The sequence below is a fragment of the Danio aesculapii genome, chromosome 15 (assembly GCF_903798145.1).
Source record: "Danio aesculapii chromosome 15, fDanAes4.1, whole genome shotgun sequence".
Taxonomy (NCBI): Eukaryota; Metazoa; Chordata; class Actinopteri; order Cypriniformes; family Danionidae; genus Danio; species Danio aesculapii.
Genome location: NC_079449.1, coordinates 2,707,725 through 2,725,263, shown reverse-complemented (window position 1 = coordinate 2,725,263; position 17,539 = coordinate 2,707,725). Strand labels below are relative to the sequence as shown.

General features: G+C 34.1%; 1 protein-coding gene across 1 annotated transcript in view; it reads right to left on the bottom strand.

Moving 5' to 3' along the window:
• wu:fb16f03 (eukaryotic translation initiation factor 4 gamma 1) overlaps positions 1-17,539 on the bottom strand; it is a 114,105-nt gene that overhangs the window by 32,452 nt on the left and 64,114 nt on the right. The window contains exons 12-18 of the mRNA XM_056474039.1: positions 15,769-15,958; positions 13,105-13,238; positions 12,250-12,369; positions 10,547-10,945; positions 7,975-8,121; positions 5,727-5,963; positions 4,609-4,713 (exon numbers count right to left, since the gene is read on the bottom strand). Coding sequence (XP_056330014.1) covers positions 4,609-4,713; positions 5,727-5,963; positions 7,975-8,121; positions 10,547-10,945; positions 12,250-12,369; positions 13,105-13,238; positions 15,769-15,958 — 1,332 coding nt within the window. The remainder of the gene's footprint in view (positions 1-4,608; positions 4,714-5,726; positions 5,964-7,974; positions 8,122-10,546; positions 10,946-12,249; positions 12,370-13,104; positions 13,239-15,768; positions 15,959-17,539) is intronic.

The window sequence follows — 17,539 nt, the reverse complement described above, 5'->3', positions numbered from 1 at the left end:
TTAAAGCATAATTAATAAAAAAAAATTTGTAAGTTAACTTAAATAAACGTGACCCGAGACTTCCGGTTTTATTTGATTGACCCGTTATCTGTGCATAATAAATGATTTGCTACTTAAAAAAAACAAAAAAAAAAAAAAAAACAGAATCACCAAGAGGACACACTCTGTTGCTGTTTGAGAAACCGCCACTAGATGTTGCTAGTCTTAATATTGAGTTAAATAGGGGTTAAAATATTAATAAATATATATATATATATATATATATATATATATATATATATATATATATATATATATATATATATATATATATATATATATATATATATATATATAAAAACAAACACAATGTGGGCCATTTATATGGATTAGGCTTGTGCCGGTATTCGGTAATGTGATAAATCACGGTAATGAATATGCAGGATATTGTTATCGCGGGCACTTCAAAATACCGTGAAAAATAATTGATCCGAATTTATATTCTTAGAACGCGCCTTAGCTTATTTTCCATCAACCGCTTGAAGAAACACTGCGTATATGCTGCGCAGAACTGATGCGCACTCTGATGTAAACAATCCCCACATGTAGAAGCACTGTGCGCGCGCCGCCGCTGCCACCGCACTATAATCCTCACACGAAGAAGAAGCATGGCGGAAGGAGGAACGCTGCCGACAATTTATCCCCCTTCAGCTTATTTTCCATCAACCGCTTGAAGAAACACTGCGTATATGCTGCGCAGAACTGATGCGCACTCTGATGTAAACAATCCCCCCATGTAGAAGCACTGTGGCACACAGTGCACGCCGCTGCCACCGCTCTCTAATCCTCACACGAAGAAGAAGCATGGCGGAAGGAGGAACGCTGCCGACAATTTATCCCCCTTCAAAAAAAAGTCAGAGGTTTAGAAATATTTTGGGTTCCAAAAAAATGCAGAGGGATTGCTGATCGAAGACGGTTTCTCTTTGCACATTCACTTTGATATAATTGCTCAAGTTTACTTTTATATTGTGTATTGTTTTATTTATATTTATTTGTATTTAAATGTTTGAAGTACTTTTAGTTAATTAAAAAGTTATTAAAGTTACTAAGTTAACGAAACTGAAGTTTTTTGTATTTTTTTTACCTGTTTCTCTAGTAAAATTACAATATCGTGATAATACCGTATACCGTGATAAAAGCTCAATCAATTAATCGCAGCATGAAAATGTGATACCGGCACATGCCTAATATGGATACATCTTAATAAAATGGGAATGGTTGGTGATGCTAACGTCCTGTTTTTGGAACATTAGTATATGTGAGGGGGCTCATGAAAGAATAAAGTTACGTTAAAACCAAGCACACCATTGTTTTTCTTGTGAAATTCCCAATAAGTTTGATGTGTCAAATGACCCTCTTCCTATTGAAAAAACAAGTTGCATCCAAGACGTTTATATCAACAACCATTCCCATTTTATTAAGGTGTTTATTTATATATGCGTTCAGTATAAATGAGTTCACCCTCATTGAAAAGCAACATTTTAAACCATATCTCAATGACAACAGACAATTTTCCAAAATGTTGACAATGTTTACTAAGTTTACTATATCTCATATATAAAATAGCTTTTTCACTTATAACTAGGGCCAGACAGAATCTGCAGAAGTTTTTTGCAATTTCTGCGGAGAATTGTGCTAAAAATCTGCAGATTTCTGTGGAATTATTTTGGGAGTATCATAACTAAAACCTTAATATGAGAAATAAAAAATGATATCTTCTTAACTTTAATTTAATGTTTACAATGCAAATGCAATTAGATTCACTTTATTTGGTAAACAAAGCAAGTCTCTCATATAATATCTCTACTAAAAGACAGAAAATACTCCTTTACAAACTGTATTGTACATGAATCAGATGAACATGTTCATATTAGTCAATAATATTACTGTAATTAATTTAAAAACGGAATAAATATAGATTTGCACACATTTACAGTAAATAAACAGAATTAATGATGGGCTAAAAATGCAGGATTCTGCAGAATTCAGCGCGCGCATATTGCGTGTGGGCCTACTTATAACATAAAGGTATAGTTAAAGAGCCCATATTATGGGTTTTTGAAAATGCCCTTCCATGTAGTGTGTCACACAGCTCTAAGTGAAGTGAAATGTCCAGCTAAGGCTTAAATCTGTAAGTGTACAGTGTTTAAAACTGTTGATTCATCTATAAAAGAGTCGACTCATTGAGCTTCAAACGAGTCGTCTTGATAACGAGTCATTAGGTGTTTCGTGATGACGCAGCTACGAAACACAAGTAGTTGCGCGCGCAAACCCGGGAGATTTGAAACCTGCGGCCCCGCCCACTAACAGAAAAAGAGCCACACACACAAACACGTGCACACACACACACACACACGCACGCACGCACGCACGCACGCACGCACGCGCGCACGCACGCACGCACACACACACACACACAGAGACACACACAGAGACACACAGACAGACACACAGACAGACACCGGTCGAATGAAGTCACGCTGTGCAGATGAATATTATTGACAGTCCACCCAAAGATGAAACCTCAGCAATATAGCCCAGCCTTGAGCAGATCGAGAGCTTCTGGAAACTACATGCTTACAAAGAAGACTTCATCGGTTTGTTAAAGGAAGGATCAGTGAAGACTGTCAGAACATGGATCAGTGCATCATGAATCAGTTTCTTCCCCCATTTCACCAGTGTAAGTAAGTGCGATTAAAACTGTTGCCTCGTTTACTCTAGCTTGCACATTATGTATTTAGTTGTGTTTTGTTACTTGTAACCGTGTGTACTGTATCAGGTTAACTCTTTATATTCTCATATCGCGTGTAAAGCCACGTGAAATCGCGACGCGTGCCGCTTTGTTTACGGATTGTCAGCTGTTTCTACACACATGCAACGGCCAAGTTTCAAAATAGTTCAGCTCAGGTTCGAGGTGAGGTGTCTAAATTGCACCCAGCAAGCTGAACTGGCGCTCTAGGCGTGTGTGTCGTGCTCTCTGGGGCAGAGGGTAATGTGTGTGTGTAGCACCGGAGCAAGCTGAACTGCCGCTCTAGGCGAAGGATGATCATATTCGCCGATATAACTGAGGACGCGGGTGGTGAGGGAGTTGTCGCCGACGCCTCTATGGAGTGTGTGTGTGTGAAAAGAGCAGGTTGACTGTGACAGGCTAGGAGATCTCCTCGCCAGTTCTTGGACTTTTTGCTCAAAAAATAGTTAGTCGTCAGTATTTTCTAGTCCATCGTCTGTATTTACATTCACCCACTGGCAGCCAAAATCCACTATGAAGTGTGTGTGCACTGTGACTACTTTTATATTGATGATTAGCTGCTGGGCATTTCACTCTGTCTCACGCTGAAGCCTGTCAGTGTCGTCGACCAATCGCAGCAGGCTGTCATCGGTCCAATCAGCGCAAATTAGCTTCGCGCTGAGGAGGGGTTTGGGAACAAATGAATAGCTGAATGATTCATATGGGAGTCGCTGGGATAATTAGGTAAAACTAAATGCAGATTATAAGACCATTAAAGTGTTTTTTGACCTTGCATGCATATTAGACTGTTGTTGGAGACCCTTACAACCAAAATATGACCCTATTTCATGAATAATATGGGCTCTTTAAAGTGTTGGAGAACACAACCTAAAATGGCTGCTGACGAGAGTGGCTGCTTCTGATTTCACTGCGCATAAAAACTAAAATATTGCTGTGAAATGCAGTCTGAATCCAGCCTCTAAAGAACTTTCGACTGCTTTTACCTCGACCAGCAACTTGAATAGAAGGCATTGTATGGGAATACTCGTCACCAAGGAGGACACCGGTGCCCAGAAACACAGTGGTCCAACACTGCCTAAACAGGCTAAATTGGGTTTTTGTGCAGGATTGGGAGTGAAGTTGTCTTCTCAATGTGAAGCGTAGCTGCTTATCGGGCTGTTCACATATTGTGTCATTTGTTATTTTTAATGGAGGCGCGTGGCTTGCGCACACATATACGGAGCGCACCAGTTGAAAACTGGGAGTCACGTGACAAGAACTGACCGATAAGCTTCATGCTTTGTATGGACTTATTTCGGTGGACTAATTACCTCAGACAAACACAGAACACCCAAACGCTGCAGTGCTTTTGCCTACTATGGATGTCTTTAGTTTCAGGTATCCAGTTTTGTTTGTCTTTTTTGTGTTGAAAAAAATAATAATAAAATGGCAAGTGAATGATTATTGAAAGGACATTGAATTTTAAGTGTTTAAGTCTTCTGCATATGTCAGGCTGCTGTGATCAACCCATTATAATGTTTTTCAGTCAATATTAAACTACTGAAAGAGCTAAAGTTTATTTTTATAGGTATATTTTATATATTTTAAAAAGTAACTTTAAAGTAAAGTAATTGGTAATCGGATTACTTTTTACATGAAGTAAATAGTACTGTAATCAATTACAATTTTTCAGCATTAGTCAGTAATTTGTAATTGATTACATTTTTTAAAAGTACCTTACCTGACACTGCTAACAAAAAACAAAACAGTATTTTAAATTTCACAGGAACTCCAGGTAAAGTGTTATGAGTTCTGAGAGGTATGAAAGATGCAGTCCTCACCCGTCGTAAATCCAGAACGTCCTGCAGCATGAAGCGGATTCTGGAGGAGGTTTTACGCTCCTTAATAATCTTCTCCATCTGGTTGAAATATTGATCCATTCGGGGCTGGACAAAACAAAGATTAAAAATATACCATACCATACCATACCATACCATAACATAACATACCATAACATAACATAACATAACATAACATAACATAACATAACATAACATATATAAAATAACATAAAATATAATATGATATAATATAATAAAAATATAATATATAATAAAAATATAATTTATAATAAAAATATAATATAATAAAAATATAATTTATAATAAAAATATAATATAATAAAAATATAATATTATATAATATAAAATAACCATAATATAAAATAAATATAATATAATAAAAATATAATATAATATAATATAATATAATATAATATAATATAATATAATATAAAATAAATATAATATAATATAATGAAAATATAATATAAAATAATATAATATAAAATAAATATAATATAATAAAAATATAATAAAAATATAATATAAATTTAATATAATATAATAAAAATATAATATAATATAATGAAAATATAATATAATATAATATAAAATAAATATAATATAATTAAAATATAATAAAAATATAATATAAATTTAATATAATATAATAAAAATATAATATAATATAATATAATATAAAATAAATATAATATAATAAAAATATAATATAATATAATATAATGAAAATATAATATAATATAATATAATAAAAAAATATAATCTAATAAAAATATAATAAAATAAAATATAATATAACATAATACAATATGATAAAAATATAATACAATATAATAAAAATATAATACAATATACTTTAATATAACCTAAGAAAAATATAATAAAAATATAATATAATATAATATAATAAAAAATTCTAAAAATATAATAACCAAAAAATAATATAATATAATAAAAATATAATACAATATAATTTCATATAACCAAACTATAATATAGTATAATATAATATAATATAATATAATAAAATAAAAATATAATATAATATTATATAACATAACATAACATAATATAATATATCTATGTGTGTGTGAGACCTTGGCTTTCTCGAAGTCCAGGTCTTTGCCGATGGTGGCCAGCAGTCTGCACAGACACTCTAAGCTCTCCTCATCGTGGTTCTTCAGCAGTTTGACGATGCAGTCGTGCATGATGTTCTCTGTCAGCATCTTCAGCTTGAACAGCTCACCGATGAACTTGATGTTGCCTAGCGACCGTCGCCGGGCTTTATCTTTGGCATCCTCAAGCTCCTCCTTCAGCCTCTGCCGCTCCTCCTCCTGAAGGGGCGGAGACAGAAAGTGAGGTCACGCATAACATTACTGATAGTGACGATATTCATCCATTCATTTTCCTTCGGCTTAGTCCATTTAATCATCAGAGGCTGCCACAGTAGAATGAACCGTTAACTTATCCAGCATATGCTTTACACAGCGGATGCCCTCCCAGCTGCAACCCAGTAATAGGAAACACCCATACACTCACGCGCACACACTCATACACTACGGCCAGTTTAGTTCATTAATTCCCCTATAGCGCATGTGTTTGGACTGTGGGGGAAACCGGAGCACCCGGAGGAAACCCACACCAACACGGGGAGAACATGCAAACTCCACACAGAAATGCCACCTGACCTAGTCAGGACTCGAACCAGCAACCTTCTTGCTGTGAGGCCACAGTGCTAACAACTGAGCCACTATGCTGCCCGTAGTTATGATATAAATATCCGAAAAACTATTCATAAGCTCTGGCTGCATGTGTGCATGAAAATAATTTACAGAAATATATTGGCAACAATTTATGACTGCATGATTAATTGGTTGATAAAAACACACATATACAAATGCTATAAAACACAAATTTAAATCAATTATGAAATCAAAAGGCTGAATAATCAAAAAGTTAAATAAAAATTGACAAATGAATTTAAGACAGCTGTGAAATAATACGCATTTATTAACTTAGTTTGGCATGCACCATATTTAGTTTTTATTAATATTAAGTAGCTGTGGTAATAATAATAATAATAATAATAATAGTAATAATAATAACAACAACAACAACAACAACAACAATAGCAATAGTAATAATAATAATAACAACAACAACAACAACAGCAATAGTAATAATAATAATAATGATAACAATAACAACAACAACAATAATAATATTAATAATAATAACAACAACAATAATAATTATAATAATAATAATAAAATCAAGCATTTAAGTTTTGAAGAGATTCTAATAAAAACATACATCAACAAAATTTAAACAATACAAATGCAAATTGTTTAAACTTTACTTTGTTTTTATTTAAAAAATTATAATATTAATAACATTTCTATAATTAAAATTATGCCTTTAAGTTTTAAAGAGATTTTCAGAAAACATGCAACTAATAAAAACAAAGTAATAAAATATAACAATATAATGATAAAATAAAATAATAATAATAAAATAATAATAAAAAAACAATACAAATGCAAAAAAAGGTTAAACTATTTTAATTTGATGTAATTTTATTAAACAGCAACAACAATAATAAAATAATGCATTTAAGTTATATGAAAGTCTCCAGTGTTTCCTTTATATTACATTTTAAAATAATAAAAATTTGAGGTTTAAAGAGATTTTTAGAAAACAATGAATAAAAAAATAAACATGTCATGTTGTTTATATTTTATTAAATAATAATAATAATAATAATAATAATAATAACAATAATAATAATAATAATAATAATCATCATCATCATAATAATAATCATAATAATAGTAATAATAATAGTAATAATAATAATAATGATAATAATAATAATAATAGTTATAATAATAATAATAATAATAATAATAATAATAATAATAGTAATAATAATAATAATAATAGTAATAATAATAATGATGATAATAATAATAATAATAGTAATAATAATAATAATGATAATAATAATGATAATAGTAATAATAATAATAATGATAATAATAATGATTAATAATAATGCTAATAATAATAATAATAATAATAATAATAATAATAATAATAATAAATTCGGCAAACATAACAAATCTGGTAGATTTACAAAAAAAGATAATAATATTTGCAATATAACTTTTCTTATTTTAATATTTTAGGTAAAAAATAAACGATTGGGAAAAACAAACATTTTGTCTAAATTGTGCGGTTCACTAAACAAGCACAGACAACCAGAAACTTTCAAATAAAACATGAACGTGATTTAGTTTTGTTTTTGTTAAATATATTTTTGTAATGATATATATTCTCTCGTACCACAGTGGCAGCGTCCAACTCCTTCTGCTTCTTCTCGAATGTCTCGTCGTCATCTTTGTCTTTCTCGAACTCTTTCTGACAGCGGTTCAGCAGAAGCTTTCTGAAGTTCACAAACACTCCCGGTTTATCAGCCGTGGGAACCTTCAGCTATGGAGAAACACACATTTATATTCACATATTAAAGTGAGACAATGATGATTATACATGTACATATATACACACACACACAAACATACACCCTACCTGACTAAAGTCTTGTCACTTATCAAACTTTTAGGATCAACAAATAATAACTCGACTTCTAGTTGATCAATTGGTATAAGAAGTGTCTTATATGAAAGGTAAAGGCCTCTAGATGACGCTTATTTGAGCACAATAAAATATGATCATGCCTTGATTATTAATGATTTCATTAGGACAGTAAGCTCGGACTCTGCTTAGACAAAAGTCTTGTCACTGAACAGAACGAATATTGTGTCTGACTCCATCATGATCTTGGAGGACTGCATCCATACATCTCTGCACTGACTCAAATCACTGATTAATAAAGTCATCTGGAATGGCAAAGAAAGCATTCTTGCAGGACTCCCAGAGTTCATCAAGACTCTTTGGATTCATCTTCAATGCCTCCTCCTTCATCTTACCCCAGACATGCTCAATAATGTTCATGTCTGGTGACTGGGCTGGCCAATCCTGGAGCACCTTGACGCTTTCAGGAGCTTTGATGTGGAGGCTGAAGTATGAGAAGGAGCGCTATCCTGCTGAAGAATTTGCCCTCTCCTGTGGTTTGTAATGTAATGGGCAGCACAAATGTCTTGATACCTCAGGCTGATGATGTTGCCATCCACTCTGCAGATCTCTCACACGCCCCCATACTGAATGTAACCCCAAACCATGATTGTTCCTTCACCTAACTTGACTGATTTCTGTTTGAATCTTGCCTCCATGCTCCATTCAACCTTTTAGGACCACCCCCCATCAAGTTTGGCTAATTTTACTCGCGCCCCTACCCGCGAGCCAAAATTTTAATTCAGTGTGATGGCTGAGCCTGTTTCTGTAAGGCCAACATTGTTGGATTCCTGACACGACTAACTGTAAATCATCTTCCACTGTAAGTAAGCGTGAGCCAAAGCTTACATGCATTTGATGTACGTACATACAGAAAATGCTGCTTCGCAAAGCCAAGTTCGCAGAGCCCTGACAGTGTGGTTGAGTCGAACATTGAGTACGTATACATGGGACGCCAATTTTTTTATAGATTTTAATATAATTAAGACCATACTCCGATTAAGAGTCACCATGTAAACAGCAATTTTTGATTACCCTAATCAGACTTAAGTCATAACTGAACTAAAGAGTGGCATTATTGAAGTAAACACCGCAATCAAACTATTACTGTCATGTAGGACTTTTCGCCATGTTTTCCAACAAGATCCACACACACGGCTGTAAAGTATGGCACACAAAACACACCACGAAATGCGGAAGTTTTTTAAATTTTACGAAAACAAAACTCTTCCAGCAGTCCTTACTCCTCATTTGCATACAATACCCCAGTTTGTTATGGGGGCATTAATGAAATGTTCATGAGTGAAAGTGAAACTGCAGGTAAAGTCACCCAAAATTACATGAAACTCTGCAGGAAACGTGGATAGCCTTGGGATGCAACATTCAAAAAGCAGTTCATATAAACACCTTAATTAAACTATTGTCTATTAAGGCATTTAACTAGACTACAGATGTACATGTAAGCGTAGTCAGTGGTGTCTTCGAAGTAAGTGAAAGATCCAGAAGGGCGTCCTGCTGATTTGATTCAGAAGGGCTCTTTTTTTGTCAGACGGCTCACCGGTTTTACTTTCATTCACTCATGTATGAGTGTGTGTATCTCTATGTGTGTCTGTGTGAGTAAGTGTGTGTGACTGAGTGTGTATCTGTGTGACTGTTTAAATGTGTTTGCGTATTTTTCTGTTAGTGCGTGTGAGTGTATGTGTGTGCACACTCCATTGTCTGTGTGTGTGTTTGCACTTAGGAAGAGTGGTGAACTGATGACTTTCACAGCCAATCACAGCCATTTCTGTTGAGCCTGTGAACACAACGGCCAGTCAACGCGTTTAACAGTGCTCAAATGTTAGCGGGAAATGGACGTTTTTAAAATTTCAGAATCGATTGGTACCAAACGTGATACTTTTGATAACACTAACACACACACACATCATAAAGCCTGATCACCGACCGGTCCTCGTCCATCCTGGTCCATTTTATTTGTATATGTTTTACTCGAACGCATAAACTCTACAGGTGCCTGATAGTTAGATGTGGAGCTAACGTTAATCAGATTCACTCTAGTGAACACATAAAAATAGTCATCATAATTTACTCAAGTGAACGCCTCAAATTCTCGCAAATAGGTGCTGGTGCGCCCCACAGTTTGAAAATCCCTGTATTGGAGCACCCTGGCTTATAGATATCCTTAAAGACTAACATACTGACACTAACATCTAAAATACTTTATTTTCATTTCACATATTAACATCATAAATTAATGTAAATCTAGAGAGTGTGTTTTGCTCACCCCCATGAGGCAGCGGCACATGTTGGCATACGCGACGGAGAAGTTAGGCTCTGAGATGGCCTTCTCGAAGATGAGGTCGATGACTCCTTTCAGCCGCTCCTCTGTGTGTATGGAGAGCTCGGTGACCTGCTTCATTAGCGGCTGGAACATCTGCGGCGTCAGCTTGTTTAAGATGCTGCGCACGCGTTTGAACAGTTCCTGCGTCTGCAGCTCCGGCTGCTCCTCATCTGTGCTGCGCTTCACTGACGGCTTCCAGGCCTGCTCTGCTTTATTCAGCTGCACGTCTTCAGTCAGAGACACGCTGGCGATGATCTTCCTGGGTTCTTTACCGCGGTACTGCTGCTGCTGCTGATGCTGGAGACCCTGACCAGAGCGCCGTGGACCACCCAGACCTGATGGCTACACACAACACACACACACTTCAGATGATTTAAAATAAAACGTTACTGAAGAAATCCTTTTATATATATATATATTTTTTTTGTTTTTGTTTATATATGCATACACACACACACAGGCTGAACAACAGACACACACTCAGACACAGACAAACATTAAAATAAAACATCACAGAAGACATTTTTAAAAATTTTTTAAAAAAGAATAATATTACGTCTTCGCTAACGTTTAGTTTGAAATTAATTTAGACATTTTTGGTCGAACATCTCACATGGCCTACACAGTCTCCTGACCTAAATATTATTGAGTCACTTGGGGTTTTTGGAGGAGCGAGTCACAATCGTTGTGTAATTAAATGTGTGTTACTGTTTATGTGTGTGTGTGTGTGTGTGTGTGTGCATATTTCTGTATGTGTGTGAGTGTGTGTATGCATATGTCTGTATGGGTGTGTATATGTCTGTGTATTGAGTCTGTGTGTATTGGAATGTGTGTGACTGTTTAAGTGTGTTTGTGTGTCTGTATGTATATATATATATATATATATATATATATATATATATATATATATATATATGCATGCGTGTGTGTGTGTTTGTATCCCTGTATGAGTGTGTGTAATTATGTGTATGTCTGTGTTATTGTGTGACTGTTTAAGTGCGTTTGTGTGTTCTCATATTTCTGAATGTTTGTGTGTGTGCTTGAATATGTCTCTGTGTGTGTATGTCTATGTGTGCATATGTCTATGTGTGTGAATGTGTATCTGTGTGTATTTGAATCTGTGTGACTTTTTAAGTGTGTTTGTGTCTGCATATTTCTGTACTTGTGTGTGAGTGTGCATGTGTGTCTGTATATATATATATATATATATATATATATATATATACAGTCACTGTGTGTGTGTGTGTTCATGCCTGTATAAGTGTGTGTATCTCTATGTGTGTCTGTGTGAGTAAGTGTGTGTGTCTGTGTGTTTTTATGTGACTGTTTAAGTGTGTTTGCGTATTTTTCTGTTAGTGCGTGTGAGTGTATGTGTGTGCACACTCATTGTCTGTGTGTGTTTGCACTTAGTGAAGAGTGGTGAACTGATGACTTTCACAGCCAATCACAGCCATTTCTGTTGAGCACGTGAACACAACGGCCAGTCAACGCGTTTAACAGTGCTCAAATGTTAGCAGGAAATGGACGTTTTTTTAAATTTCTGTATCCATTGGTTCTAAACAAACGTGATACTTTTGACAACACTAACACACACACACACACATATGCTAAACAACACACACAGAGCATAAAGCCTGATCACCGACCGGTCCTCGTCCTCCAGCTGACGGACGGCCCAGATTGGCAAACGACGGAGTGAAGTCTGGACCACAGTTCATCCCCGGCAGACGACTGGGGTCCAGCTGACGCAGAGGAGTCTTATTGGCCTGCAGAGAGACAGAACAAACCATTACACATCAGGACAGTGTGTTTGTGTGTGTGTGTGTGTTTGTGACTGTGGTTAAGTGTGTTTGTGTGGTGTGAGTGTATGTATGTGTGTGTGTGTGTGTATATATATATATATATATATATATATATATATATATATATATGTGTGTGTGTGTGTGTGTGTGTGTGTGTGTGTGTGTGTGTGTTTGTGCGTGTATGTGTGCCTATGTCTGTCTGTGTGTTTGTGTGCTCTTGTGTCTGTGCATATATCTGCGTGCCTATGTCTGTCCGTGTGAATGTGTCTGTGTATATTTGTGTGTGTGTGTATGTTTATATTTGTGTGTGTGTGTGCATGCATGTCTCTATGAACGTGTGTATAGCTGTGTGTATGTATGTGCGTATATGCGTTTATATCTGTGTGTATATGCGAACGTTTGTATGAGTGTGTACATGTGTATGTGTGTGAGTATGTATAAAATATACATATATATGTTTGTGTATGTCTGATTAAGTGTGTGTATGCATGTATGTATGTTTGTATGTGTGTTTAAGTGTGTGTGTGTGTGTTTACATGAATGTCTGCATAAGTGTGTAATGTCTGTGTGCGTGTGTATGTTTGTTTATATCTGTGTGTGTGTGTGTTTGTGTGTGTGTGTGTGTGTATGACGTGAATGTCTGTATGAGAGTGTATGTCTGTCTGTGTGTGCTATGTGTTTGAGTGTGTGTTTCGTCACCTTATCCAGCACTACATCAGAAATGTGCGGCAGACCCTCAGGTTTGCTCATGCTGGCGCTGATGAACTGGAAGCCCAGCAGAAACTCTCGGTCGTATTTCTTCTTCTCCTCCAGGTTCAGAGGTTTCCATTGCTCTGTGCAAAACAACCAGCACACGTTCAGCTTCTTAGACAATCTTTAATAATATACAGAACATCCTTACACGATAAAACCAGCAAAGACATTTCATTTCAACATTTATCAAAGTTCATCAGCCTGAATTTGAGATTTTTTTACTAATTTATTTTATTGCAAAAGTTTAGTCTTACTACTCTGACACTTAAATATAAATATTTATGACATTATTTTAAAGGTGCAGTATGTAAGTTTGCCACCCAGTGGTTGAATTAGGTATTGCACTCCTATATCAAAAAACATTTTCACTAGGCTCCTCTAAAAAGCATCGGCACGCGATAGAAGGAATATTTCCCATACTAAAAGTTTTTGTCCTAAACCACACCTGAAATATCTATTTTAGAAACCGCTTCTATTTCTCACAGGTGAGAAATGATTACCTCAGGTACACCTCATGTGCTTTATTCAGTGTTAAATGCTAATAATCTGAGTTTGAATGCCATTTTACATGACATTTATTGCCATACAACTGAAAGCAGCAGCAGAAAGTTCACCTCAGATCTGGAAAATAAAATAAACCGTCTGAAATTGAACTCTAGAACTGTGACTCCAACACATATCAGTGCTTCAGCATGTACATTTAATCATGTTAAAGAGCTTTAATATGTATTCATTACATTATGAATCTTACCATTTCGCTAGAGTGCAGTGAGTGCACTATTCTGTGCTTCTGAATAGCTGTATTTACATTTCTGTCGTGTTTCGTCTGCTCAAACAGCCCAATTGCTCATCACTGCAGATCTCGCCACGTAGCCTGTTGTTAGGACACAGGGTTACAATGTAACCTGCTCACCTAATGTTAACGCTCGTAATATTTATATTATTTGCTAATTAATAACCACCTCATGTGGAACTCTGAACTCATTTCAGAGTCTGCTTCTGTCCACCAGAGGTCATATTTCAGTCACAGACGCATGCTTTAAGAGCCTTCATGACTGAATGAATGAAATACGCTGTTTACCACCAAGGCAACCCGGAGTGCTGAAATATTATTGGCTAAACTGACATTAGGCGGGTTAAAGAGCCTAAAACAAAGACAGATATTCCAGCACGTAATGGACATGTTCAAAGCAGAATATCTGACTTCAGCATTGCTTTTCAGATAAACAAGAATGTTCACTGAGCATGTTTCTAAATATCTGCAGACATATGATGGTGTTTTTATGCTTTAGAAGAGTCAAAAACTCACACACAGCAGCTTTAAGGTTTGTAAGCATTTAAATTCATATTACTGCTAATCTAATTTGCATTTTAATGTTTAATTATTAACTATATTTTATTAACTACATATTTTATAGTTTACTAAAAACTGAATGAATTTAATTTCTCTTAAACAAAAACAAGTATATTTAAAAATACAATTAAAATAATAAAAATAAGGTTAATTATTCTGTTCTTAAATACACACAAATAATTAACAATCCTCACAAATAATACACAGAATTATAACAATAAAAATAAATTGGATTATATACATACATACATACAATTATTAGCCAAACCACAGGTTTCAAACTCAATTCCTGGAGGGCCGCAGCTCTGCACAGTTTTGCTCCAACCCTAATCAAACACACCTGATCCAACTAATCAAGGTGTTCAAGACTACTAGAGACTATTAAGCAGGTGTGAGTTGAAGCTGGATAGAGCTAAACTATGCAGAGCTGCAGCCCTCCAGGAATTGAGTTTGAGACCAATGAGCCAAACTAACAAGCTCACTATACTTCTTTTTTTTTAATGGATTTATAATAAAAGTATATTTAAAAAAGTTTAGTCTTACTACTCTGACACTTAAATATAAATATTTATGACATTATTTTAAAGGTGCAGTATGTAAGTTTGCCACCCAGTGGTTGAATTAGGTATTGCACTCCTGGATCAAAACACATTTTCACTCGGCTCTTCTGACGAGTCCACGCAAGAGCAGGTTGCCAGATTGACGTGAGTGTGCCTGACTATGGAGCTTAAAACCTGATTGAAGGATGATTTGAACTGTTTTTAAAACTAAAAAGCATTGGCACGCGATAGAAGGAATATTTAACATACTAAAAGTTTTTGTCCTAAACCACACCTGAAATTTCTATTTTAGAAACCCGAATCCCAACCCTAATCAAACACAGCTGATCCAACTAATCAAGGTGTTCAAGACTACTAGAGACTATTAAGCAGGTGTGAGTTGAAGCTGGATAGAGCTAAACTATGCAGAGCTGCAGCCCTCCAGGAATTGAGTTTGAGACCATTGAGCCAAACTAACAAGCACACTATACTTCTTTTATTATGGATTTATATGATTTAGTTTTTTTCTGTATCTTTCCCAAAATAAATAAAAAATTAAATTAAATTAAATTAAATTAAATTAAATTAAAAAATATATATTTTATCACTGTGCTGAAATAGAACGATTATCTCCCCACACACTCAACGTAAATTATCAAGCCACAATCAGGATTCAGCTGATTGGCTGCATTGCTTATGAATATTCATGACTCGTACCTGCTTTATACTGGTATTTCTGATCAGTGGGCGTGGTCGGGCTCTCAGGCTTGATGTTTTCAGCATCCAGTTTGTCCTCTTTCTCCTCCCACGTTTCATCCACATCTTCAGCGGGGGGCGGGGCCACAGGGGCAGGGTTCTCTGGCTCCGCCTTCACAACAGGTGTGGCTTCAGGTTCAGGAGGGGTGGGCTTTAAAATAAGAATTAAAGAAACACTACTATTATTATGATCTTAATTGCACGCAGAACCGTTCAGTGTTTATAATGCGTGTTTGTAATAGCATTTTTTCCTAGTGTGTAGTTTGTCGTTGAATATATTTCCATTTAATTTCGTAAAGTACTTTAAGACGCATTTTTAATGCGGCTGTAGAAAAAGTTATGATTTATCATTAAATACTAAGAGAATCATCATGTTTGTGTGAACTTCTGTGATTTAATTTGCTTTAAATTTTATAAAAGATTTAAGGATATTGCTAATTGTTTACTTGGGATTACAAAAAAAAATGTTTATAAAAAAAAATTTAAAATATGTAAATATATTTTTTCCCCTTAAATACTTATTAAAAATAAATACAATAATAACTATCATGAAAAAATGCACATAAAGTACATAACAAATTTGGGATGAATTTTAAAGCTGCATGAAACTTGCTAACTGTTTAGCATAGATGAAAAAGAAATTAAATAAAATTAAATAAAATATATATTTTCCCTTAAATAATTACAATTATAAACAATAATAACAATCTGTAAAAATATCTTACATAAAATACACTAAATGTCTTGGATACATTAAAAGGCTTAAGGAAACCATTATCCATAACCATATTATTAAAATAAACTAAATAAAATGTAGATTTTCCTTAAATACTTACAAAAACAAAAAATAAAAACTGAGAGCAAAAGATCCATTACAGATCTTGGATAAATTAAAAGGCCTAAGGAAACCATTATCCATAACCATATTATTAAAATAAACTAAATAAACTGTAGATTTCCCTTAAATACTTACAAAAACAACTATAAAAACTGAGAGCAAAAGATCCATTACAGATCTTGGATAAATTAAAAGGCTTAAGGAAACCATTATCCATAACCATATTATTAAAATAAACTAAATAAAATGTACATTTTCCTTAAATACTTACAAAAACAACAATAAAAACTGAGAGCAAAAGATCCATTGCAGATCTTGGATAAATTAAAAGGTTTAAGGAAACCATTATCCATAACCATATTATTAAAATAAACTAAATAAACTGTAGATTTCCCTTAAATACTTACAAATAATAAACACAATAATAAACAATCATACAACTAACTTTCATGAAGCTTTGGATAAATTAAAACGTTTAATGAAATTGTTAATTGTTTAGTTTGAAAAAATTATTTACATAAGAATATTTCAAATAAAATGTAGATTTCCCTTAAATACCCACAAAAACAACTATAAAAATGAATTACAACACTTCAAAAGGTTTAAGGAAAATACAAATGATTTAGTTTGAATTCAAAAAAAGAATATATAGAATATATATATATAAAGAATATATAGACTTGTTTATATATTATTATTATTATTAATAATATTTATTATATCTATAGTTGATATATACTTCAAATTAAAACAACATTAATGATATATTTGCCTGAATTACTTCAACTTAAATCAACAACTATAAAAACTAATGACAAAAAATACATTAAATATTTTGGATAAATTAAAAGGTTTACAGAAACTGATTTATTAGTTTGGGTTGAAAGAGTGTAT